The sequence below is a fragment of the Acinonyx jubatus genome, chromosome C1, assembly GCF_027475565.1.
Source record: "Acinonyx jubatus isolate Ajub_Pintada_27869175 chromosome C1, VMU_Ajub_asm_v1.0, whole genome shotgun sequence".
Taxonomy (NCBI): domain Eukaryota; kingdom Metazoa; phylum Chordata; class Mammalia; order Carnivora; family Felidae; genus Acinonyx; species Acinonyx jubatus.
In genome coordinates, this window is record NC_069381.1 from 43,280,360 (window position 1) to 43,303,108 (window position 22,749).

The following is a 22,749-nucleotide window of genomic DNA, read 5'->3' on the forward strand; positions in this document are numbered from 1 at the left end:
CTCCGTGAGTAGGTGAGAAGGAACAGTGTTCCCTTTCTCAGTCTGAATGTCTTTTTCATAAAATCTGTCTCTGTTGGTGGTCCAGCAGCCCCTCTTCCCCAGAAAAGAAGATAGGAGAAGGCTTCCTTCACTGTCCCTGCCCTTTCCTCAAGCCAGCCTCCTCCCATGCGAACACTGGCTTTTCCCACATGGGTTGGATCTGTCCCATCCCAACCAAGCTGCCAAATGGAGATCCAGTCCATACCATCTTAAGAACATCTGTGTGGGTCAACTCACCTTGATTAAAACTTCAAAGTATCCTTCCGCGTTGGCAGGGCTGATGGGTGTATAGGCTCTCTGAATTTCTAAGTCATCCACTTTCCCTCTGAGAAAGAGAAGTATATGGTCAGGCAGTCAGGCTGTCATTCAACAAACCGTTGTAGGTACCTACTCTGTGTCCGGCTGGTGAAAGCTAGGGCCCAGTCATCCCCAGTGGTCCTCACTGAAGGTGGAGCAGAAAAAAGGAACACTAGGCTCCCCCGCTGCCACATGCTGGCTGTGAGACCCAGCCAGGATCAGGTCCCTGATCCCTTAGTGGTCCCTTCCGTAAGGTGGAGACAACCATTTGTGTCCCTGTTGTGTGGTTCTACCAGGATTACAGATGGGAAAGTCTTCAAATAGTCCACTAATGATGTGAACTGCTTTGAGGACATCACTGTGCTTTTTCCTGACCTCTTCTTTTTTAATTCAATTAAATTAATTTAATGTTTATTTATTTACCTATGAGAGAGAAAGCGAGTGGGGGAGGGGCAAAGAGAGAGAGAGGGAGACAGAGAATGCCAAACAGGCTCCACACTGTCAGCGCAGAGCCTCACATGGCGCTTGAACTCACAACCCAGGAGATCATGACCTGGGCCAAAATCAAGAGTTGGACGCTTAACTGACTGAGCCACCCAGGCACCCCTTCCTGACCTCTTCTTGACCATAGAATGAGAAAGATAAAGGCTAACACTTATGGAATGCTTACTACCATGTACCAGGAGCATCAGAATCAGAAGGATGCTCGAAGGCGCCCTAGTCCAAGGCCCGACCTATGATGTTATCAAAAAGGGTGCTGGGATGATATCATGAGTAATAATAGCAGCCATACTGCATTAAATGCCAACTGTGCACCAGCCATATAGTATGCATTATCTCATTTAACAAATAATAACCCACAGGAGGAAACCAAGGCTAAGGATGTCACTTGCCTGAGGTCACACAGCTAGAATTCATCCTTAGCTCTGCCTGACTCCAGAGCTGGGTTCCTCACATGACACCTCAGAGCTTCCCAGGAGCACCCAAGCACTCCTCTTTTGAGTCCTACTGCATGCAAAACTCTCTTCTCAGAGATATGCATGGATTAAAAAGGCCCCATTGAACTGCATCAAAAGCAGGAAGATAGATAGAAATATTCAATAAGTGCTTAGGGAACAAACAAGGAAATAATAAACAGAACATACGGCGTGGCATGGACACAGAGAGCACTGTGACATCTGCTACCACAGAGGTACACACTGACATGCTACAGATGAAGGGACCACTCTCATCCGGGGAACTCAGGAGGCCTCCTGGAGCTTTTGATACCCTCCTGGGTATGAAAGAGGAACAGGCCACTGAGAGGTGAAAGTGGGAATAGGAAGGAAGTAATTCCAGGCAGAAGGAATAGCCTGGGCAAAAGCTCAGAGGTAGGAAATGCAGAGCAAGTCAGGAAGTGGTGAGTGGACCATGAGGCTGGGGCAAGGCACAAGTGTGATGGAGGAGTGGGGAGAACTTGGTGGGGAAAGAAGCTGGAGCTTCAGGGAGCTTCCCTGGAACCCAGCAGGTATCTGAATGGGAGCGACAAGGTCAGCTACACGTGTTAGGAATGTCACTGGAGCGGCAGGGAGAGTGGAGGAGAGGGGCCGAGCTAGGGGCAGGAGTTCTGGGCATCCCTATTTATGGATGGAGGGCTGCATGGGGCTGCGACTTGCCCCAGAACCACTGGGACAGTGAGCTTTAACCACAGGCAGCCAGGGCACAGGCCAGATGCACTGGACACAAACACCAGGGGTCAGCATGAGGCAAGTGGCTGGAGTGTGACCAGCAGTAAGACATGCTCTCCTTGTCTCCTGGCTATACCTTCCGTCTGCTTTGCTGGCTCCTTCCCCTCCTGCCACTACCACGGGTGCTGGAATTGCCAGGGTTTGGTCCTCTGTCCTTCTGTCTTTCCATGTCACACACACTCCCAAATGTCATCCAGGTGCAGGCCGATGATTCCCACACCCACATCCATAACTCAGATCTCTCTGCTGAGCCTCAGACCCATATAGTCAACTGTCTAGCAAATGCCTCCACCTGGAGGTCCCAAAAGGGCCTTGTCCCTGGGCAGGTCAGGTCAGGTGGAGCATGGGGTGGGGATCAAGATGAGGGGAGAGGGCAGAAGTAGGCTGGGAGGAGGAAGGAACTTCAGAGGAGTGGTAGAGGAGCCTGGGGAGCCAGGCTGTCTGGATTTGAATCCCAGCTGTGTGATCCTGGGCAAGTCCCTTATTCTCAAGGACAAGTGTCCTTTCTATCAACTGGCACTAATGTTAGGTTAATACCACAGGCTCTAGAGCCAGACTGCTCGCCTTCAAAATCCTGGCCCCAACACTTCCTAACTGTGTGACCTTGGGCAAGTTACTGAACCTCTCTGACTTCAGTTTCCTCCTGAGAATGACAATGGTACCTACTGCACAGGGTTTTGTGAAGATTAAATGAGTTCCCTAGGTATGAGCACACAGAATTGCACCTTGGAGAGTAAATACTATGAAGGTGTTCACTGTTGCTGTTGTTGCTACTAGTTAATATGAAAACACAATCCCAGAACCCTTTGAGTCAGGTACCACTATGTTTATTTTAAAAGGGATAAATGGAGGCAGGAGGGAGGTTAAGCAAGTTGCTCTAGGACACACAGCTAGCAAATGGCAAAGCAGGGCCTCAAAGCTTTGGCCCTCCCACCATCTGAGTGTACCGTAGGATGAGGTGCTGTCCAGGCCGCAGGCCGAGCTGGCTGTTCCTGGGTAGTGCAAACCGAATACGGTAAGTGTCCTTGGTGAGTCTGTCCACAGCACTGATGCGGAAGGCCAGGAAGGTCTCTGGGTTCAGCTTGGAAGGGCAGCTCTGCAACAGGAAAATATCCAACAGCTAGGACCTGGGACTCAACAGACACACAAGCATCCACAAGCACCCTCCTCACTCTCCGCAAGGACAGGCTATTTCTGCCGGTAAGTTTTCTGTACAATAGAGAGTAGTCCCACCTCACTGCCCTTTCATGCTCTGATCTAAGAAGGCCCGAACATTTCACACTGAGCTCACCCTGCTCTGAAGCCTTCCATGGCTCCTTCAGCCCCAGGATATAAAGCGCAGCCTCCTCAGCTGGGCACTCCAGGGCCCTGTGGATGAACGTCAAGCCTCATTTTCTCTCCCCTGCATCAAATGGCAAACCTTTCTCTATTCTCCCAAGAATACCCTGCTGCTTCCTATCTGGGAGTCTTCATTTGCTCAAGCTGTGCCCTTTATCCAGAACACTCATCTCCAATGTATGAAATACCTACTCATCCTTCAAACCTGCTAAAATTCAGGTTTGCAGAATTTAGAAACTGATGGGATCTTAAGATGATTCAATCCAATATCGTTATTATCCATGTGGGGAAACTGAGGCCCGAATGGTAGTGGCTTACTTGTCCAAGGTCACACCCTGAGCAGGAATTCAAATTCACGTCTTACGTTTCAGTCCCCTGCCTTTAACACTCCATCTACCTGTACCTCCTCTCAGAAGCTTTCTATGAATGTCATGATTCACAGATCTCTCGCCTGTAAAATGCCCAAGCCCCATTTACTCCTGGGACTACCCCATGCCCCAGCTCAGGGTCAGGCTTTGAACTTGGATCTGTCTGCTTCCAGTGAGCACACTCTTTTCTCTCTGCTGTGCAGAGTCAGGGAAAGCATCTCCACACAGGTCCACCGTGCAGGGCAGAGGCCAGGCAGACGCTGCCACTCTGGCCCTCTTATCTGAGGAGCAGCCCTCCCTCACCTGTGACTCCTCTCCACTCAGCAGGCTGCTGTCTTTGCTGGCTCGCGCTGCCTCCCACCTCGCCAGCTCTCGGTGATAGAGATCAAACACACAAGGTGAGCAGCCACTGCCACAGCACTGGGAGGGCAAGGGCTCCACGGGCCGAAGCTGCAGCCAGGCTTCCTCCTCCTCCTCCTCCCCCGTCTCGTCCATCATCCGTGGGGCTTGGGTGGCCTGGGAGGGACAACTGGGTGCTCTTCCCAGAGCAGGTTTGACTTTGTGAGGCCAGAGGCCCAGGCCCTGCTCCTCCGTCAGCCTGAGAGAGGGAAAACATATGGGTTATACTCTGGTCATCTCTATTCTTCCTATTCTCCCTGAGGCCTGCAAGTGCCAAACTCTGTGTGAGCATCGGGACAGGGATGAATCAACCCTGAGATCTGCTGCCTGGCAGGGGAGGCAGACGGGACACAACAATCAGAACTGGCAACCAAGGTTTCCTGACTCTTCCTGTGCTTTCAGTGCTGGATTAAGCACTTTACACAGAAAACCTCATTGAATTTAAAAAATATTTTAAGTGATAGGGTGTCTGGGTGGCTCAGTCGGTTAAGCTTCCGACTTTAGCTCAGGTCATGATTTCATGGTTTGTGGGTTGAAGCCCCGCATCAGGCTCTGTGGTGACAGCTCCGAGCCTGGAGCCTGCTTCGAATTCTGTGTCTCCCTCTCTCTCTTTGCCCCTCCCCACTCGCACTCTGTCTCCCTCTCTCTCTCTCTCTCTCTCTCTCAAAAATAAACATTAAAATAAATAAGTAAATGATATTCAAATGCTAAAACACAGTACTTATGTATAATTTAGTAATTATAGAAATTATTAAAAAGGAAATTAAAATGTTTAGAAAAGAACACCTATGTAACTACAACATGTTCAAGTACAAAGAGCCTTGCTAGCAACCCAGAAGCCAATCATGTGTCCCTTCCTGGTGACCTCCCATCCCCCACAAGGTAACCATCATCCTGACTTTTGGCATAATCATTCCCTTGCTTTTCAAAAGTAGTTTTGCCACTTTTGTGTGCAAACTTAACCACTGCAGTTCAGCTTTGCCCGGTTTTTACCTTTACGTAAATGGAATTATACCAACATATCCTTTTCTGTCTTCACTCAGTTTCTGTCTTCACTCAGGCAAGTCACCCACCAAATTGCTGCGTTTCATTTCATCTTTATAATGAGGCTAGTACTAGAGATGTCATTTTATAGGCGGAAAAACTGGAGGCGAGGTGGGGGGCGGGTTTTGTTTAATAACTTACCAAGGTCACATAGCTCCTAAAAGACAGGGATGTCCTGTTTCTTGGTTACCAATCACCTCCCACAATTCCTAACCTTTAAAACCTTTTCTACTTTTCCTGCTTCCCATGTCCATTTACACAGGGGCTTCCCATGGTCCCAGAGGATATGCTTCCAGCCTCTCCCTACACCACCCATCCTCACACCTGCCACTAGCTCTTATCACACCAGTCTCCCACTTAAGCGAGCTTTAACGGCTCCCCATTGCCTACTGGCTCGAATCCAATCTTCTTGCCTGGTGCCCCATGCTTCTTCTGATCAGAACTTGTCCACATTCTCTTACCGCTTGGTTTTAGAAGAGCAGTCCCTCTGTACGCAATACATCTTTCTCCTAATTTCTCTGAAATTTTGGTTTCAGAAAATTTGGTTCTACTGTTCGTGAGCTCTATGATTTCAGGAGGGTTGAGCAGGCTGCAACCCCCTTGAGGGCAAGGATGGTGTCTTATTCTTTCTGTATTCTGCCACCAAGCACAAGCCTGGCATATGCAAGCTCCAGTAAATGGTGAGTGCTCATTCAGTTTATAAATAAGGTCTGGGAGCCAGGCACAGTGCTAGGTGCTGAGATACAACAGATATAAATAGGACATGGGCTCTCTACATAAAGAGATAAAGCTTGCAGTCTAGCATGGTGTTACATCAATTCAACTCATTTTTATTTTGTGCTATGGACCAGGTATGTATTGTGAGTGAATGAAGTCTGGAGCCCTCTTTATGCTTTTTTTTTTAACTCCTGAAGTTTTTGCAAGATAAGTGAGATAAGTAAAAGCTCTGTTAACTGTAAACTGCAATACAGCACGAGGGTTATTCCTATCAGTATTTGCCTTAAACTTACCTTCTCTGCGTCTTAATTACCCTACCTTCTTTGATGTTTTGGAAATCGGCAGAGAAGTTGGCCAAGTCCACCGTGAACTTTAAAGATCTGGTTCCTCCCTGCTCCTAGCCTCTACCTTTCCACTCTAAGAAGCATTAACTTTAAGCCAGGCCTTGACACCTGTTGTTGCCTCTGGCGAGATGACCTTTGGGTCTTCCTTAAAGGTCACCTCCTCTCAGAGGCCCATCCTGAACCTCCCCTTTCTCATGCCTGTCACATACCCTCTTTGTTTCCACTATGTATTGATTCATTTACCACATATTTACTGCTGTTCTAGGTGCACGGGATAGAGCAGTGAGGAAACAAAACCCGCTGCACTCATGGAGTTTACATTCTAGTGGAAGAGAAGGTCATCAGACAAGACCCAAATGGAAAACACGGTATTTAGTGTTAAATGCTAAAAAGAAAAATAACTGGGGAAAAGAAATAGGAAATAGACATGCGTGTTGCAATCGCTTATTTACTTTACTTGCTTTCTGCCCATAAACTCTTCATTCCATAGCTGTTTTATTCACCAACGCAAACCCAACGCTCACCACAGTGCTTGACCAACACCGCAAGCATTTGATAAACTGGTGTCGGTGCAAGGAGCAAAGAACATCTCCATAGCTCTGGGCTAGCTTCTAGGAGGCAGACCGGGAAACCCCAAGGAAACGGGAGGAAACTAACTCCCTCTTGACGCCGGGGAAGGGACGTGCAGTCGGATGCGGCGCTGGTGTAGTGGACAGGGCCACTCTCAGGCTCAGCGAGTGGCGCCGGTGAAGGCGCAGCAGCAGTGAGAAGTGGGTGGTGAGGCAAGGAAACTTCCAGCGCACCCACTAGGGGCGGGAGCTGTGCGGGCGCCCTTAAGCATTTCGATCCCTATTTTTACAGTAAGGGACATTGGGGCTCAGAGGAAAGTGCCCTGCCAAGCGTCAGCTGCCCGTAAGCGGTCAAGGTTACCTTAAATTCAGGTTTGAAATACTGGTGTTGTACCCCTAGTCCTATGCCAGCCTCTACCAAAACCACTCACCTACACACCCGCGCCTCTCCTCGAGAGGTTACTCCAGGTTCCGCCCTCTCCCGGGAGGCGGGAAGTGCCTAGCGGGTCTTACCTATGAGAAAATAAAAGTGGTCTGAGGGGTGGGGCAAGGCAGGGACATCTTGAACATTATTGGTTGAAGTGTATGCCAATCATAAAACGAGCCTTGGCATCCCGCCCCTTTCGCTTCCAGCAGGCTTTGCGCGCGGGAATATGGCGGCGTCCAGGTGGAGGTCTTGAGGAAACTAAGTCGGGATGGCGTTGGCGTCGGGGCCCGCGAGGCGTGCACTGGCTCGCCCTGGGCCGCTCGGTCTTGGGGGCTGCGGGACCCCGACACGCGGGGCGTACGAGTGGGGCGTGCGCTCCACGCGGAAGCCCGAGCCTCCTCCCCTGGACAGGGTGTACGAGATCCCTGGACTGGAGCCCATCACCTACGCTGGGAAGATGCACTTCATGCCCGGGCTGGCGCGGCCGGTCTTCCCACCCTGGGACCCTGGTTGGACGCACCCAAAGTTCCGCCGCCCAACCCCGATTCACGAGCAGCCGCTGTACAAGGATCGGGCCTGCTACGTCTTCCACCACCGTTGCCGCCTCCTCGAGGGTGAGACCCTAGGACCAGCAGGAGGGACCTTGTTCCTCCGCCCAGCACCGACCCCGACCCTCTGTGGCCTTAGTCAAGACCTTGAAACTTTGTGGGGCTCGGTTTCTTTTGCGAAATGGGGCCGGTAGTGATTACGTCTTCTGAGGGTTTCAGGGTTAAGTGGGATGTGAAGTGCTGTGCTTGTGTGAGCGAATATTAGGTTGAGTAGCGAGGTGAAAAGACCTGGTTTCTGCCCTAGCCGTGCCTCTATCTAAATCTCAGTCATTTGGGGCAAGTGGCTGAACCTTCCAGAGCCTCTCTTTTCTGTGAACTGAGTGGTTTTGACTAGTTGGACCACACTGACCCTTGCAGCTCTTAACACCCTGGACACATAACTACACTGAAGAAATAGGTGGAGGGAGTTTATAGTGGAAAGTCGTAGCTGAAAGCGTGCTTAATCGCCTGGCCTATGGCCTCATTTCCCAGGCTTGGTGAATGTAACAGAGAGGGATGTGATTTGCCCAGAGATGCCCTGTGGGTTAATAGTGAAGCCAGGGCCAGGTATCTGGTTTCCTAGATCAGTGTCCTTTGTCAAAGGTCAGAGCTGAGGTGTTCTCAAGGAAGGAATTTGGACCTAAAAGCCATCTAGCCTATTTCCCGCACCTCCCCACCTCATTCTCACTAAGAGCAGGTCAGAATGACTGAGCTGAATGAAACCAGTGTGTGTGTCTAGAGCAGTACTAGAAATTATTTTACAGGGTCCGTGGGGGGTGGGAGGGCTTCTTTTATTGAGTCACTTTCCATACACACACACACACACACACATATACACATATGTGTGTGTGTGTGTGTGTATATATATATATATATTTTAAGTTTATTTTGAGACAGAGTGCCAGCGCGTGGTGGGGGGAGGTGGAGAAGCAGTGGGCAGGGGGGTGGGCAGCAGAGAGATCGAGAGAGAGAGAGAGAGAGAGAGAGAGAGAGAGAGAATATCCCAACCAGTCTTCTCACTGTCCACGCAGAGCCAGACTCAGGGCTTGAATTCACGAACTGGGAGATCACGACCTGAGCTGATATCAAGAGTTGGATGCTTAACTGACTGAGCCACCCAGGTGTCCCCCCTTTCTGTATTCTTGCCTGTTCTTCCTTAGTCCCCAAATTACTGTGCAGATTCTGGTTCTAAAAACACAAAATGGTCAGGTTCAGTGGGAGCAGTATTTTCCAAGGAGTAGTTAAGAAACAAAGACCTGGCAGGATTTTCGGACTAAGCCAGAGAATAAATCCTTGATTTGACAAAAACTTAAGTCAACCAGCCAGTCTCTTAAGCCCATCAGACCCATTCCTGAAAACTGACTTTACAGCATCTAAACACTTCCACTGCCCTACCAAGGTGTTATGATGGACCTCACAAGACTTGGTACCCTTGAGTGACCCCGGGAACATTACCAGGCTTTAGGGTAGACAGACTCACGTTGTCCTCCCCACCATCACTTTCAGGGTGTGTAACTTGAAGTAAATTCCTTAGTCTCTGAGTTTCATAAAATCCATCCTATAATGGATTCCAGATGGATGTCCTCCATTCCATCAAATCACATCCAACTTGTAGATAAAGTACCTGGCACAGGTAAACGGTGATGCTCAGTAAATGGCATCTGTAATTATTACATATTATTCGTATTCTAGTGAACCATGAAAAATCTCAATTTTATTTTTTATTTTTTTTTTTGAGAGAGCGAGTGGGGAAGGGACAGAGGCAGAGAGGAGAGAGAATCTTAAGCAGCCTCCATGCCCACTGGAGAGTGCAGCGAGCCCATCCTGGGACTTGATATCATGACCTTAAGATCATGACCTGACAAGAGTTGGATGTTCAATCAACTGAGCCACCCAGGTGCCCCCAAATCTCAATTTTTTTAATTAAAAAAAAAATCTTTTTTTTTAATTTTTTCAAGTTTAAGAAACAGTGGCAGTGTCAGAACTAAAATTCAGGTTACCTGACTCCCACTCAGGGCTTTTTCTGGTGCACCACAAAATCCAGAAGTTACATTTTTAAATGTTTGTATTTCTCAAGGCCTGCAAGGCTAAAAGTGAAAAGTCCCATTGCCCTTATAACATTTCATTTATTAGCACAAAGGAAATTGCCTGAAGGTGTCTCCCCCAAAGTACCCTAGGCTCCATTTAATCCCAGACATAGCTTTTAAATGAAGATCTATCTCTGAAACAGTGGTGTTTTCCCATCTGGGATGAGTAGCTTGCTACCCAAAGCAGTCACCAGCCCACTGTCAGGGCTTTTCCAATCAGGGATTTTGGTGTGGGTTAATAGAAGGGATCTAGGATTTGAAATGTTGGCATCCGTCGATCTAGTCCCAGAGTCTAGAGTCTGAATCTTACAGGCAACAGACAGACACTTTCCTGCAAGATTTAGCCTTACGACCCCAGCCATCTTAGCTGCTGTTTGAATTCCTCCTGTGCAGGCATCGACTGCCTCAGTCAACTGTTGACCATCCTTAGATAGGCAGTCATTCCTGAAGTTGAGTTGAAATTTGGTGGTCCTGGCGTTCACTCTTATTTTAGTTCTGACTCCTCAGATGTCACAGTACAAATCCTGTCTCTCTCAAGACAGACGTTTCCCTAAGATGCTATTGGCAGACTTAAGCAATTCTTATTGAATCACCTTTTTTGTTTTTTTGGTTTTTGTAACTGATTACCCCAAAGGTGTAAAGCAGGCCCTGTGGCTAACCAAGGCCAAATTAATAGAAGGCCTTCCCAAGAAAGTGCTTAGCCTTGTTGACGATCCAAAGAACCACATAGAGAACCAAGATGAACGCATTCTGAATGTGATCTTTCACGCCCGTCTTTGGCACTCCACTGAAGACACCCCCAAGAGAGAGACCTACTGGTGAGTTTCCCCCAAGTCAATAAGATTTCCAGTCAATGGATCTTGGGAGTCAACCTGTTGCTTTACATCTCCAAATGTTTCTTCTTTCCTCCAAGCCCAGTCATTGTGGACAGTCTGATACAGCTGTGTAAATCCCAGATTCTCAAGCATCCCTCTCTGGCCAGGCGGATCTGTGCCAAAAACTACACGTTATCCACCACCTGGAATCGAGGTTAGTCATCTTGGTCTGTATTTTATCTTTCTACTTTTAGCCTGACTACCAGCTCACCACCACCGCCTCCATACCTGTGCTCATTTCCATCCTTCACAGACCAATTTGTAGGCTCAGACACCTCCTCCTATCGTTAGCCACAGGCCAGTCTTTTTGGTTTTAGTCACTTCTTCCCAAGACTTAATTCAACCATATCTATCTTTTGAGTGCCCATGAGTGCCTAAATGTTGAAGATAAGAAGTGATGAAGCACAGTCTATCTCTGCCTTCACAAAGCTCATACTGGATTGCAAGGGCCTTCTTACCCCATTCATGCTTTCTTCCTTTTCCAAATCCATTTTCCACGTAGCTGCCAGAGTGATCTTTCTAAGGTGCACTTCCCTCCCCTGTTTCAGATCCTTAAGTGTCTCCCAGGAGCTTAAACCATTTATCATAGGATCCAGAGCCGCTGTGATGTGGCCACCACCTAGTCTTTCTAGTCTTACCTCCTTCTCTGCTACCCCCACCTTCAGCCCCATCCCCGGGCCAAATTTAAAAAAAAAAATTTTTTTTTTTAACGTTTTTTATTTATTTTTGAGACAGAGAGACAGAGCATGAACAGGGGAGGGTCAGAGAGAGGGAGACACAGAATCTGAAACAGGCCTCAGGCTCTGAGCTGTCAGCACAGAGCCCGACGTGGGGCTCGAACTCACGGACCGCGAGATCGTGACCTGAGCCGAAGTCAGCCGCTTAACCGACTGAGCCACCCAGGCGCCCCTGTCCCCGGGCCAAATTTACACTTCAGCCACCTGGAGCTTTTTGGCATGAAACTTTGACAGCTTTTGCACTGTGCTGTACATTCTGTGTGGAATGTTCTTTTCTGCTTTCCTCCTTTGGTTAAATTCTACTTGTCTGCAAGGCCCCAGCCCCCTTCCTATGTGAATGCAGAGATTAGCTAGTTCTCTTCTGTGCTTCTTATGCCAATCATGCCTATTTTTATTAGAGCATGTATTACACTGTATTGGAATTCTCTAATATCTAATATCTGCCCCACTAGACTGAACTTCTGATGGCAGGGACCTTGCCTTATTCATTTTTGTCTGCTGTGTCTTAACAGTTCATGGCACATGATAGGTGCTGACTGAAGGGATGGGCAAATGATTACCACGCTGAGGGGTTTCAGGGATGTTCAAAGCACACCAGTGTTGTGATTGGTGGAATTCTGGAGCAGGGAAACCAGCTCTGGAATGATTTTGGGATTTTCAGGACATCTACTTGGTCAGGTTTCTCCAGCTTGCCCCTTTGAGTATGGACTTTCTGGCACGGAGTCAGCTTTGCAGAGGTAATGGCACCACTAAGGAAATTAGTGATCCTCATTAATAGAGGAGTACTTGTTGGCCCATCATCAAGTATTACCTCTAATTAAACTGCCCCATTTGGAGCTGTCACTGGAGGAGGGATGTGGAGGGAATTGAATTGGAAACCACACTAGAGTGGTCTGTGGGGAGAATCTAAAACCCAAGGTTAGGAGAGGTCCGGGCACATTTATCTTCCTTGCAGATTATATGTGAGGAAACAGGAAATACTTTAGGAAACTCTTCTTGAGGTGTGGGTATGATGTACTTTAACAAGCAGATCAGAGTTTATCCATCCACAGATGTAGTATCCCTGTTTTACATACCCAGTGAGGGAGACCACACGCTAATTATATGACAGCGCTCTTGGCCAAACCAGCTTTTAGACATAGAAGATCATTACCCTTGATCTGTTACCATCACATTATGATTTGACTGTTTCTAAAAACCCAAAGCAGAGGAGGATTTGCCTCCATGGAGAATCTTCAGGAGGCCATTCTCAGGGAGGCATTCAGGCACATTTTGCCTGGTGGCAACGCAGCTTCCCGTGGGGACCTCCGTGAAGGGCATCCGCACATGTTCACGGTGGCAGGTTTGCTGATTAGTCCGATGCGAGTTTGTTTCCTCATAAACTTGTGTCTCCATGTAGCAAATACGCTGATCCGACCTAGGTGAGGCTTTCTGACTGGCACAGTTTTTTCACTGTCAGCTGTTGAAGACAACTTGGCCCTTTTCCAGAGTTTAATAAAGCCTTTCTCCTCAGCCTCTGGTCTCAGTCCCTCTCCCTCCCTCCCTCCCTCCCTGCCACAGCACGCTCTAGTCACCTGGATTTGTCTCCTTAAACTCTGCTGTGGAGGAGCACACTTCTGTGCCTTTGCACAGGTTATTCTTCCTTAACCAAAATGTTTTTCCTTCCCTTTCTTTGCCTGGGCCAACTGTTAACTAACCAAGGGCAGTTTTGCCCTCTAAGGGAGATGTGGCAAGGTCTGGAGACATTTTTGATTGTCATGACTTGAAGAGCGGGGAGGTCTACTGGCATCTAGGGGGTAAGGGTGAGGGATGCTGCACAGGACAGTTTCCCTCACCGAAGAATTATCTGGTCCAAAATGAGAATAGTGCCACAGTTGAGAAGTTCTGCTCTTATCCATCCGTCGGAAGCTAGTTTGAAGGCACACCACTTTCAGAAGGATTCTCAGACCTCTGAGAGGAGGCCGGCTTTCCCCACATCTACTGTCTCTGAATATGGCTCATACTTTTGTATGCACCTTACCTGGTGAGCTTCTCGAGAGCAGAGGGTAACTGTCATTCATTTCTGGGTCTCCAGTGTAGAGCAGGTGCTTGGGAACATCTGTGTGGGGCAGCCCTAACCTAGAGAGCCTGCCGGGCCTCAGGGCTCGTTGGCCAGGGAACACAGGAAGAAGAGTGCATCGATCGATCCCCTTCTCAAGAATCCCCGGGTTAACATTTAACCAAAGTTTTGTTTTCTGCAATTAGGCTGATCAGCTAGGACAGTGGTAAGACTTGAGCATGGCAGGGTGAAGGCTCTAGACTTGGCTGAGCTGAGGTAAGGCTTTAGACCAGGGTAGACTAATTGTCTTTCTCCCCTTTTAGAGTCTTTTCTCCTTCAGGTCCGTGGTTCTAGCGGAGCCCGACTGAATACCAAGGATCCGCTTCCCGCCATCGCCTCCAAGGAGGAGGTTGAAGCTACTAAGAATCATGTTCTTGAGACTTTCTATCCCATATCACCCACTATTGATCTTCAGGAATGCAGTGTTTATGATGTGAAAGACAACACAGGTAAATGTCAAAGCCTTGCATTTCCAGGAAGCATGGAGATGAGGGTCGTGCTTTTTCTGAAGGGAAGGGATATATTGAATGCTTACTAAGTCTGCGCTGGGTGCCTCATGCGCGTTTTCTCCTAAGAGCCATGTAGCAGCCTTTGTGCCAGGTACTGTTGTCCCCATTTTATAGGCAAGGAAACGAGACTTAGGGAGGTTAAGGGGTTCAGTTCAAAGGCTGACTTTGCTTTTGACCTCTGAGAGGTAACTGTTGCATCAGAGTTGGAATGGGTATCTTTGGGGGGCCTCTTGGCCAGGCACCAGGTGTTTCCTTTATTCACACGTTCCTTGAGAGACACCCTTCTCTCTATGCACCCTGTAAACTCTGGCCAACATTCTGCTAGGACTGAGGAAGCCCCACAGGCCTCAAATAGGGCTGTTCATCTAAGCTCCATCGAATAAGGCACCACCATCTCCCTAGGCAGCCAAGACAGAAATGAGGGTGTCAGGCTGGGCAGACTCGCTGTTCGTGCCATCCAGTCCGTCCCTGTGAGGTGTAGTGTCTTCCTCCCAGCCTCCTGTCATCTCCACAGTGACAACCTCCAGCAGCCCCACCCACTCTCGGCCAGCCTGTTGCCACAGCCTCCCAGCTGGCCGGTCTGACCTAGGCTGTTTTCTGTCAGTCCCTCTGGTTCCCGGTTCCAGAGGCACCCTTCTGAAGCAGATTCCGTCCTTCCCTCCATGCCCACCTCCCCATTGCCTGTTGGGTAAAGTTGGAACTCCTCAGCTTATCATATGAGGGCCTCCAGGCCCGGCCTCGGCCCCTCTCTCTAGCCACCAACCTTACTTGTGTCTCCCCCGTACCCCGCAGACCCTCCGTTATTCCAGCTACGTGTAACACGCGGAGCCCTTCTCACCAGAGGCTCCGGCACGTCCTCTCCCTGAGATTTGTGACCGTCCACTTCTTTTTGCCTTCACCTCAGTAGTTCATCTGTCACAGTTCATCTTCGGAATCTCTTCTTCCCAGAAATGCTGTGAGGTCTTCCAGCATCGTCAGAGGCCTTTCATCTGTCCTCCCCCCGCCCCTGGCTCACCCCATATCTTCACATGTCCTCCGTGTGGAGATGGTCACTTTTTCCGTCTGCTTCCCCTCTAGACTGAGCCTCTCAAAAGTAGTGGCAGGCTGCACTTGGCTGCTGTTCCTGGTGCATGTCTCAGGCTGGGCGCACGGGAGGGCCCACCAAAGTGCCCACGGGAAGTCTTGTCTGTCTGAAGCAGCGCTTGCCTCTGGGATTTTCTTTTTTCTTTCTTTCTTTCTTTCTTTCTTTCTTTCTTTCTTTCTTTCTTTCTTTCTTTCTTTCTTTCTTTTTTCTTGTCTTTTCTTTTATTTTCTTTTCTTTTCAGAGAGGGCACAAGGGAGCAAGGGGCAGAGAGAGAATCCCAGGAGGGGCAGAGAGCAAGAGGGGGAGGTGAGAGAGAGAAGTAGGGCTCACCCGAAGCAGGACTTGTGCTCACCTGATGCAGGACTCGAACTTATGAACCCTGAGATCATGACCTATGAGCCAAAGTAAGATGCTTAACCTACTGAGCCACCCAGGCACCCACCTCTGGGATTTTCATAGCCAGTGTCTTCCCGGCCTCTTTCTTCCTCCTTTTCACACCTGGTTTCACTGAGCCAGATTACTTGTTCCGGAAGCTGCCAGCCTACCCAGGGTTTACTCCTAGCAGTGCAGGGGATGAGAATGATGGCCTGGCAGGGTTGTATGGCTGGGATAACAAGGGCTAAGCCTTGATTCTCAGTGCCAGTGTTTGCAGCTCACTTGTGAGGTGTGAAGTGAGTTATTTATTGCTAATAATAAAGTGTGGAATTTCGTAAACGATTTGCTTTTAAAAATATAATTAGCGGGGCGCCTGGGTGGCGCAGTCGGTTAAGCGTCCGACTTCAGCCAGGTCACGATCTCGCGGTCCGTGAGTTCGAGCCCCGCGTCAGGCTCTGGGCTGATGGCTCGGAGCCTGGAGCCTGTTTCCGATTCTGTGTCTCCCTCTCTCTCTGCCCCTCCCCCGTTCATGCTCTGTCTCTCTCTGTCCCAAAAATAAATAAACGTTGAAAAAAAATATATATATAATTAGCGTAGATTTCAGGTTTCCTTCTACCGACATCATTGTCACCTATGTGCTTGAATGAGCGAGAAAGGGGTGTCGCTAGAGCTAGCATGCAGGAATCACCTGGCACAGGTTGGCAACATTTTCAGTAAAGAGATAGTAAATAGTTCAGGTTTAGCAGGCCACAGATGGTCTCTGTGACAGCTACTCCGTAGACACTGTGTAAATGAGTGGACATGGCTACGTCCCAGTATAAACTTTATTTTCACAAATGGGAGGGGCCAGATGTGGCTGGCAGGCTGTAGTTTGTCATCCCCTGAGCTGTAGGGATAACATCTGCCTTTACTGAGTCTGTAGTGCCTGGCATGGAGCTAAGGTCGGGTGACATTCCTCAGGCTTTGGGACAGGCTGATCATCCTTTCCACCCCTCCACATGATTATGTACCTTGCAGGATTCCAGGAGGGCTATCCTTACCCCTATCCCCACACCTTATATTTCCTGGAGACAGCCAGTTTACGACCACACCGCCTTCAACCAGATCACCTGCGGGCCAAGATGATCCTGTTTGCCTTTGGCAATGCCCTGGCTCAGGCCCGGCGCCTCTATGGGGTATGTATGTGGAGAAGACCTCCAAGGTACTTGACGTGTTGTTGGCCTCCTGCTTACGCTGCTCACGGAAAGAAGGGAGGCACAGGGGGGATTCCTTGCTTGACTGAGGAGTTTCAGGGAGAGGCACTTCCACTCACCCCACAGGGGTAAACTGACATCTGTCGGGGGCCTACGGTGTGCCTGTGTTTTTACATAAGATACCTCATTTGTTGATCAAAATAGCCCACAAGGTTTCTTCGTCATCCCCGTTTCCCAAGTGATGCCACCAAATACAGCTTGTCCAGCATTACACACAGCGAGTGGGGGAGAGAGGACCGGAACTAGGTGCACCCAGCGCCTACAGCTTCAGTTACTTGTGCTCTGGGACGCCGCCTCGGTTCTCTGATACCAGACCTGGAGCACAAGGCTCCTTTGGGCAGGAGGAAGGAGAGCAGTAGAGGTGGTGCAGACCTGCCTGCCAAGTGAGGGCGGGTTCTGGGGACCCAGATGCCATTTGGTGATAGCCCCTTGATTCTGAGAGAGTGTCTCAGACCTGGATGGTGTAGCGTGCAGGCTGAGTAGTTGTCCCACAGAGCTAGCCCCCACATTGGTGAGAGCCTGGCTGGGAGCAAAGGCCTCCCGGGAGGGAGTAGGGAATGGCAGTAGGGGATTCCCTGAGCAGGCCCAGCACACTAGATCCTGGGGAGTCGGGGAGGGGGTGGGATGGGTGTGTATTAGGAGGAGTGCTGAGAGTTGCTGCCAGCTCCCAGGTCTGAGGCCCCCCCGGAGGAATGAAACTCACAGTGTTCTGTTTCCCATCCTTCTTGGTCTAGGAACTAGGTGGGTTTGTGGAGGTGTGGTTAGCCAAATGAGATAGGGAGTGGAATGGACCTTGCCTAGATTGAACATTTGCCACGTGCCAGATGTTTAGTTAGGATTCTTTGTGTCAGTGTTTCTCAAAGTGTGGTCGTGGATTAGCTGCATGAGCATCATCTGGGAACTTGGTGGAAATGCAAAACTGCATCAGAAACTGGGGATGGAACCCAAGTAACCAGTGCTGTGAGAAGCCCTCTGGGTGATGCTGGTTTAAGCTCAAGGTTGAAAACCACTGCATTGTCAGATCCCTGTAGCAACCCCCTGGGCAGATGCCGTCAGCTTCATGTTACAGATGAAGAAACTGAAGCTCAGGGAGGCTAGGTAACTTTGCCAGTGTCACACAGCTAAGAGATTAGCCACTGTCACATCTTCATGTGACTTTCCAATCCTTGAGGGTTGTTGTCTTTATTCCCATTCTCTGACTGCATACTCATGAAGGCTCTGGACGGTTAGGTGACTTGCCCAAGATCCCACAGCTGTCGAGTGAGGAAGCTGGCATTGGAGCCCTGATCCCTCCAGCTTCAAAGGACATGCTGCCTCTCGACTCTGGGGCCGGGGAAGGAAGCAGACAGTCACATGCCAGGTACCAGGTCTGCAAGCTCGTCATAGCGTCTATGCCAGCTGTTGCCAGCAGAGCCCGGGTAGCAAGGCTGATGCTAATTGCCACCCAGTTGGGTAGGAGAGGGGACCTCCCCACCCCCTCCAGGTACAAATTATTCCTGGGGATGTGAAGTTGAGCAATTATGGGAAGAGCCTCCATGTAAAGGGTAAAATTGCTGAGAAATTTATGTACTACCTGCAGTTTTATTGATCTGTAGAGGGAGATAAGAGTCAATACAGAATTCTCAGCTAACACTTAGAGGTACTTTTCTTTTTATTTATTTCTCGTGCAGCTAAGAACAGGTATTTCTAAGGCCAGCAGTCCCGGTGTGGCCCACACTGAGGTCTGACATTAGCTATTCCTAATGTCGCATTCAGCCCAGAGGGGTGAACGTAGGCAGCATTTTTGAATCCAGGATGCTCTGCTTCATGGGACTTGCCCGTTGGATCTCTGTCCCGTGGGTAGTCGTCACCAAACTGGACTCTGCGCAAAGTCTCAGTGGTGTGAACATAGAATTTGTCATCCATGCTGGGACGCTACCAGGGGTGCAGAGAGGTACTAGTGTCAGATACAGTGGGGCGCTAGGTGTCAGTCACAATGGGGTTTTAAGTGATTTCGTAGCTTGGGGTCTGATCCTGGCTAACGTCTCGTGGGTAACCTGGAACAGATTATACCACCTCTCTGACCCTCATCTGTGAAGTGGGAATAGACTGCTAGAATCATGAGATTACAGGTGACTCTGTGTAAAACTGATATAATGCCAGGCACGCGAGAGGCTTTCAGTAACTGGTTGCTGCTGTTCTTATTATTACCAAGGGGCACTAATTGAGGAGCATTAGCAAATGTGTTGACTGGGGAAAACCTGGTGCAGACACAGTGCTGTGGACACTCCAGGAATCTGACACGTTCTGGAGTTGCGTCGGGAGCACGAAGCCCAAGTAAGGCAACTAACTGCAGGCTTAGAGCATTCCAGGGTGCCAGGCCCTCAGGAGCAAGGCAGAAGTGGAAAGTGAGCATGCCGGAGCGTGGGCCAGTCTGCGTTCGGCGCCACACGTCTGTGTGACTTCAGATAAGTCACTTGCCTTGCTGAGTCTCAGTTTCCTCATCTGTTAAGTAGAGTGAGAACTGAGTGAGGTTATTATAGATGTTCACTGACCCTCCAGGTTAACGTTCGATGGAACTGATGTCACTGCCGTTACCATCACATAACACCATGGGTTTGAGGGATTTCTTGTTAACTTCCCAGCTCACCTTCCTGTACTCTTGCCGCTTGCCCGGTCATCACCTCCCAGCGGCAGGGATTATTCCGTGTGCTTAACCATGAAATGCAACGTCAGCAGAGCCAGGCTGGGGGAGGGAGGGCTGGCCTCATTCTGGATGGTGCCCTCAACTTACTCTGTTTTCATGGCCCCGTGGTAGAACCCTTAAATGGGAGCAGACGTTTGTTGTAAAGGCCGGAACTAGAAGCCACCTGTTCTGTGCTGTTCTTCACACCCCAGCGTTTCTGGTTTGATTTACTTGTCCCCTTTTCCTCTCAGAGTGACACTAAAGTTTTGGAGCAGCCGGTAGTTGTGCAGAGCGTGGGCACCGATGGACGTGTCTTCCAGTTCCTGGTGTTACAGCTGAACACCACAGACCTGGCCTCTAACGAGGGCGTCAAGAATCTGGTCTGGGTGGACTCAGATCAGCTCCTCTATCAGCATTTTTGGTGTCGCCCAGTGATCAAAAAGAAGGTGGTGGTGGTAAGTCCAGCCATCTCCAGTCTTGTGATTGGATCGGGGCTGTGACTCAGTTTCCCCAGAGTGAGCCAGGGGTAGAGTTGAAGGGATGCTTGCGAGTGGGACCCTGGCTTTAGGAACTTCCTGCCCAGGATCTCTACCTGGAGGGCTACTTTAGCCCTGCCTGTCACCTAAAATGGCACCTTCCACCCTGGGCCCTCCCTGGCTCTCCCCTCCCGCTTCCCCCTGCCCCCCTCCACACCCAGCTCCTCACGGCACCCTGCGTGCCCAGCTGCTAGCCTGGGGTCTTAGTAGGAGCTGCTGCTTTTGTAAAGGAGGCTTCTCCCTCCGCCCCCATTTCTTTCATCTGGCCATCCCCTCCTTGTCCTTCCAGGTTTAGCATAAGGACCCAGCACCCCACTGCCAGCCTCACTTAAGTGTCTCGTGTGGGTCCCATAGCCCCCGTGTTTCCCCCATCATAGCACAGTCCTGCTGCTGTTCTGCAGTCAGCTGTTTGTAGGTTTTTCTCCTCCATCAAACTGAGCTCTAAGCTCTTCAGAGGCAGGGCCTGTGGACGAGGCATTCATTCCTTCATTTCATTCCAAGGACACGGGATTCTTCCGGTGGCTCATCACTACCGCACCTCAGTGCTCCACTGGCAGAGTGTAGGCCTGCTTCCTGTGCAGTGGGCGGCGGCGGTGTCTAAAATTCATGCTGTAATGTCAGGCAGTGATAAGCACTCTGAAGAGACAAGAGCGCATCGGGGGCTGCGAGAGAGCAGAGTAGGGGTGCTGCTGGGTCTGCGGCTGGGGGTCCCGCATGGGCCTGAGCAGACGTGCTGTGCAGAGCTGGTATCGGCCCCTCGAATAGCATCGGTGCGGCAGCCGCATAGTTACGTCCGTCTCTTGTACCTGTCGGTGCTGCTTCTGCCCTGTAAACCCCTCCCCCGTCTGGGCCCTTCTCTTTGGCCCCAGACACCGTTATCTGTCACCTGCAGCCACACCCACTACCCCTGCACTCTCTGCCCTTAACCCTGCTCTCCTTCTCATCTCTGGGTCCTCCCTTCTAGAACACTGACTTAGTGCCAGACACATCCTGGTTGCTCAGATGGCTCCTCGGTGCCTGTCTAGTTCAGCTCCTAACCCAGTCCCGCCCCCTAGCACAGACCCTGGGCTCCAGCCTCACCCTTCTCTTCCCTCCTCTGCACTGGCACATGTACTCTCTGTGACGCCGCCTGCCTTTTGTTCTGCCTTTCTGGCCCACTCTCCTTGCCCTTTAATACTCATTCATACCTGGTCTCTTCCATGTATGGGAGTCAGTGAGTCATCTCCCCTGCTTCCTGTGCATCATTTCCCTACTGCTGTGAGGCCTGTCACCGTTTATTGTCCCTGTTCGAACACCCAGATGCAAGCTCCTTGAGGGCAGAGCCAGATTCAAGCCTCCGTTGCGTTTCTAACACTGGGCATAGGCCCAGTACAGGAGAAGGGGCCTGATCTGTGTGTGTGGATTAGTGAGGGATTATCGTCCCCCGGAACGGAAAGGGTCAGCAGACCATTTGTTCACCGTGGTTGAGGTGAGAGGGATGAGGCGTGAGGGCGGCGCCCACTGACGAACTGGCTGAAAGCACTATGAGCGCATCACGTCCACCAACCCAGCCCCTCCGTCCTCTCTTTGTACCAGCTCCCTGGTGCCGCTTCTTGGTCCACGAGAGGAAGAGACTGGGATTATCCAGGTCTGAGGGTTTACATAAAACCGACCTTTGTTTTCATTAAACCTAGTAGCAGGATCCTAATGGGCTGTGTTTTTTTCAGGAACCTGTTGGGCCGACTGGTTTCCAGCCAGAGACATTCAGGAAGTTTTTAGCTCTGTATTTGCATGGTGCCGTGTGAGCCAAGGACCGCTCTGAGTCTGAAGCCCCCTTGCCCCTCCCGTGGAAGATCCTGCATCCAGGGCAGTGACTGCCCGGAGCCTGAGTGCTCCCTCGTCCCCTGGTCTGGATGCCAATAAAGAGCCCTTGAGAGGCACTGGAGCCTGTGCCCGGTGTGGGGTGCTGTCAGAAGGGTCGCCTGTGGCTGCGTGTAGGTGGCGTCCTGAGCAGGTGCTGTCCTGGCAGCCTGACTGCCTGGCCTTAAGCTCAGCTCTGCCGTGGTCCATTTTGACTTTAGAGAAGAGCCTTTGTCTCTTTGAGTTTCACCTTCTTCACCTGAAACTTGAGGATAACGTGACCTCCTTGTTCTTCTGAAGACTGTAGATGGTGTGCACCTAGCATCTGCCACGTAATAGGTGCTCTCTGACACTTGGGCGATCTTACGGGACTCTTTGAATGGTGGGCTCATTCCATAATGACTGCGGGAAATCTGAAGAGAGTATTCATTGTAGGTTTCTCCTTAGCATCCGGGTTAATGGAATACATCTGTGGTTCAGCTGGCCTGTATTGACATAGCATCCAGGTCCTGCTCTGGGCCCGGCACCTTACACACCGCATCCTATTTACTCCTCACACAGCTCTTGCAAGGTCAGTGTTTCTGTATTCACGAAAGATGCTGGGTGCCTACCGTGTGCTGGGCAGTGTTCTGGGCCCTCAAAATAAGGGACCTCAGATAGTATAAGGTCACCTAGGTCACACAGCTGGTGGTGTAGGTCACCGGGAAACTCATCGAGACAATCTGCAGGTGAGTTTGGGGAGGGCCTCAAGGACTAGCACCTTTGGGGAGTGGTGGCGGCATCGCCCTGCAGAGGGGTCTGAGCCCGGTGACTGCACCTGAGGTCTCGGCCGGCT

The 22,749-nt window shown here is 50.2% G+C and overlaps 2 protein-coding genes across 9 annotated transcripts in view; one reads left to right on the forward strand and one right to left on the reverse strand.

Annotated features, from left to right (window-relative positions):
• Positions 1 to 7,409, reverse strand: part of LOC106975074 (NADH-cytochrome b5 reductase-like) — a 33,859-nt gene extending 26,450 nt beyond the window's left edge. For 4 of the 8 annotated variants that reach the window (XR_008294887.1, XR_008294888.1, XR_008294886.1 and 1 more), the window contains exons 1-4: positions 7,274 to 7,408; positions 4,073 to 4,367; positions 3,011 to 3,159; positions 277 to 364 (exon numbers count right to left, since the gene is read on the reverse strand). Coding sequence is in view for 5 of the 8 variants with exons in the window: in XM_053214088.1 (XP_053070063.1) it covers positions 277 to 364; positions 3,011 to 3,159; positions 4,073 to 4,267 (432 nt within the window). In the remaining 3 variants the exon portion in view is untranslated. Of the gene's footprint in view, positions 1 to 276; positions 365 to 3,010; positions 3,160 to 4,072; positions 4,368 to 7,203 lie in introns of all 8 variants that reach the window. The other 4 variants (XM_053214085.1, XM_015072356.3, XM_053214086.1 and 1 more) reach the window with 3 other exon arrangements.
• Positions 7,410 to 7,459: 50 nt separating this feature from the next.
• MRPL37 (mitochondrial ribosomal protein L37) lies at positions 7,460 to 22,004 on the forward strand. Its single transcript, XM_015072278.3, has 7 exons — positions 7,460 to 7,883; positions 10,578 to 10,761; positions 10,857 to 10,972; positions 13,917 to 14,102; positions 16,639 to 16,796; positions 19,791 to 19,994; positions 21,782 to 22,004. The coding sequence occupies exons 1-7, from the start codon at positions 7,538 to 7,540 to the stop codon at positions 21,857 to 21,859; spliced, it is 1,272 nt and encodes a 423-aa protein (XP_014927764.2). The 5' UTR covers positions 7,460 to 7,537; the 3' UTR covers positions 21,860 to 22,004.
• The last annotated feature ends 745 nt before the right edge of the window (positions 22,005 to 22,749 follow it).

What these genes read in the sequence shown, in the direction of transcription:
- MRPL37 (XM_015072278.3), top strand. Translation starts at nt 7,538, where the DNA reads ATGGCGTTGGCGTCGGGGCCCGCGAGGCGTGCACTGGCTCGCCCTGGG. An exon ending in CCGTTGCCGCCTCCTCGAGG is followed by an intron (nt 7,884 to 10,577) that starts GTGAGACCCTAG and finishes ATTACCCCAAAG; the next exon opens with GTGTAAAGCAGGCCCTGTGG. An exon ending in AGGCCCGGCGCCTCTATGGG is followed by an intron (nt 16,797 to 19,790) that starts GTATGTATGTGG and finishes TTTTCCTCTCAG; the next exon opens with AGTGACACTAAAGTTTTGGA.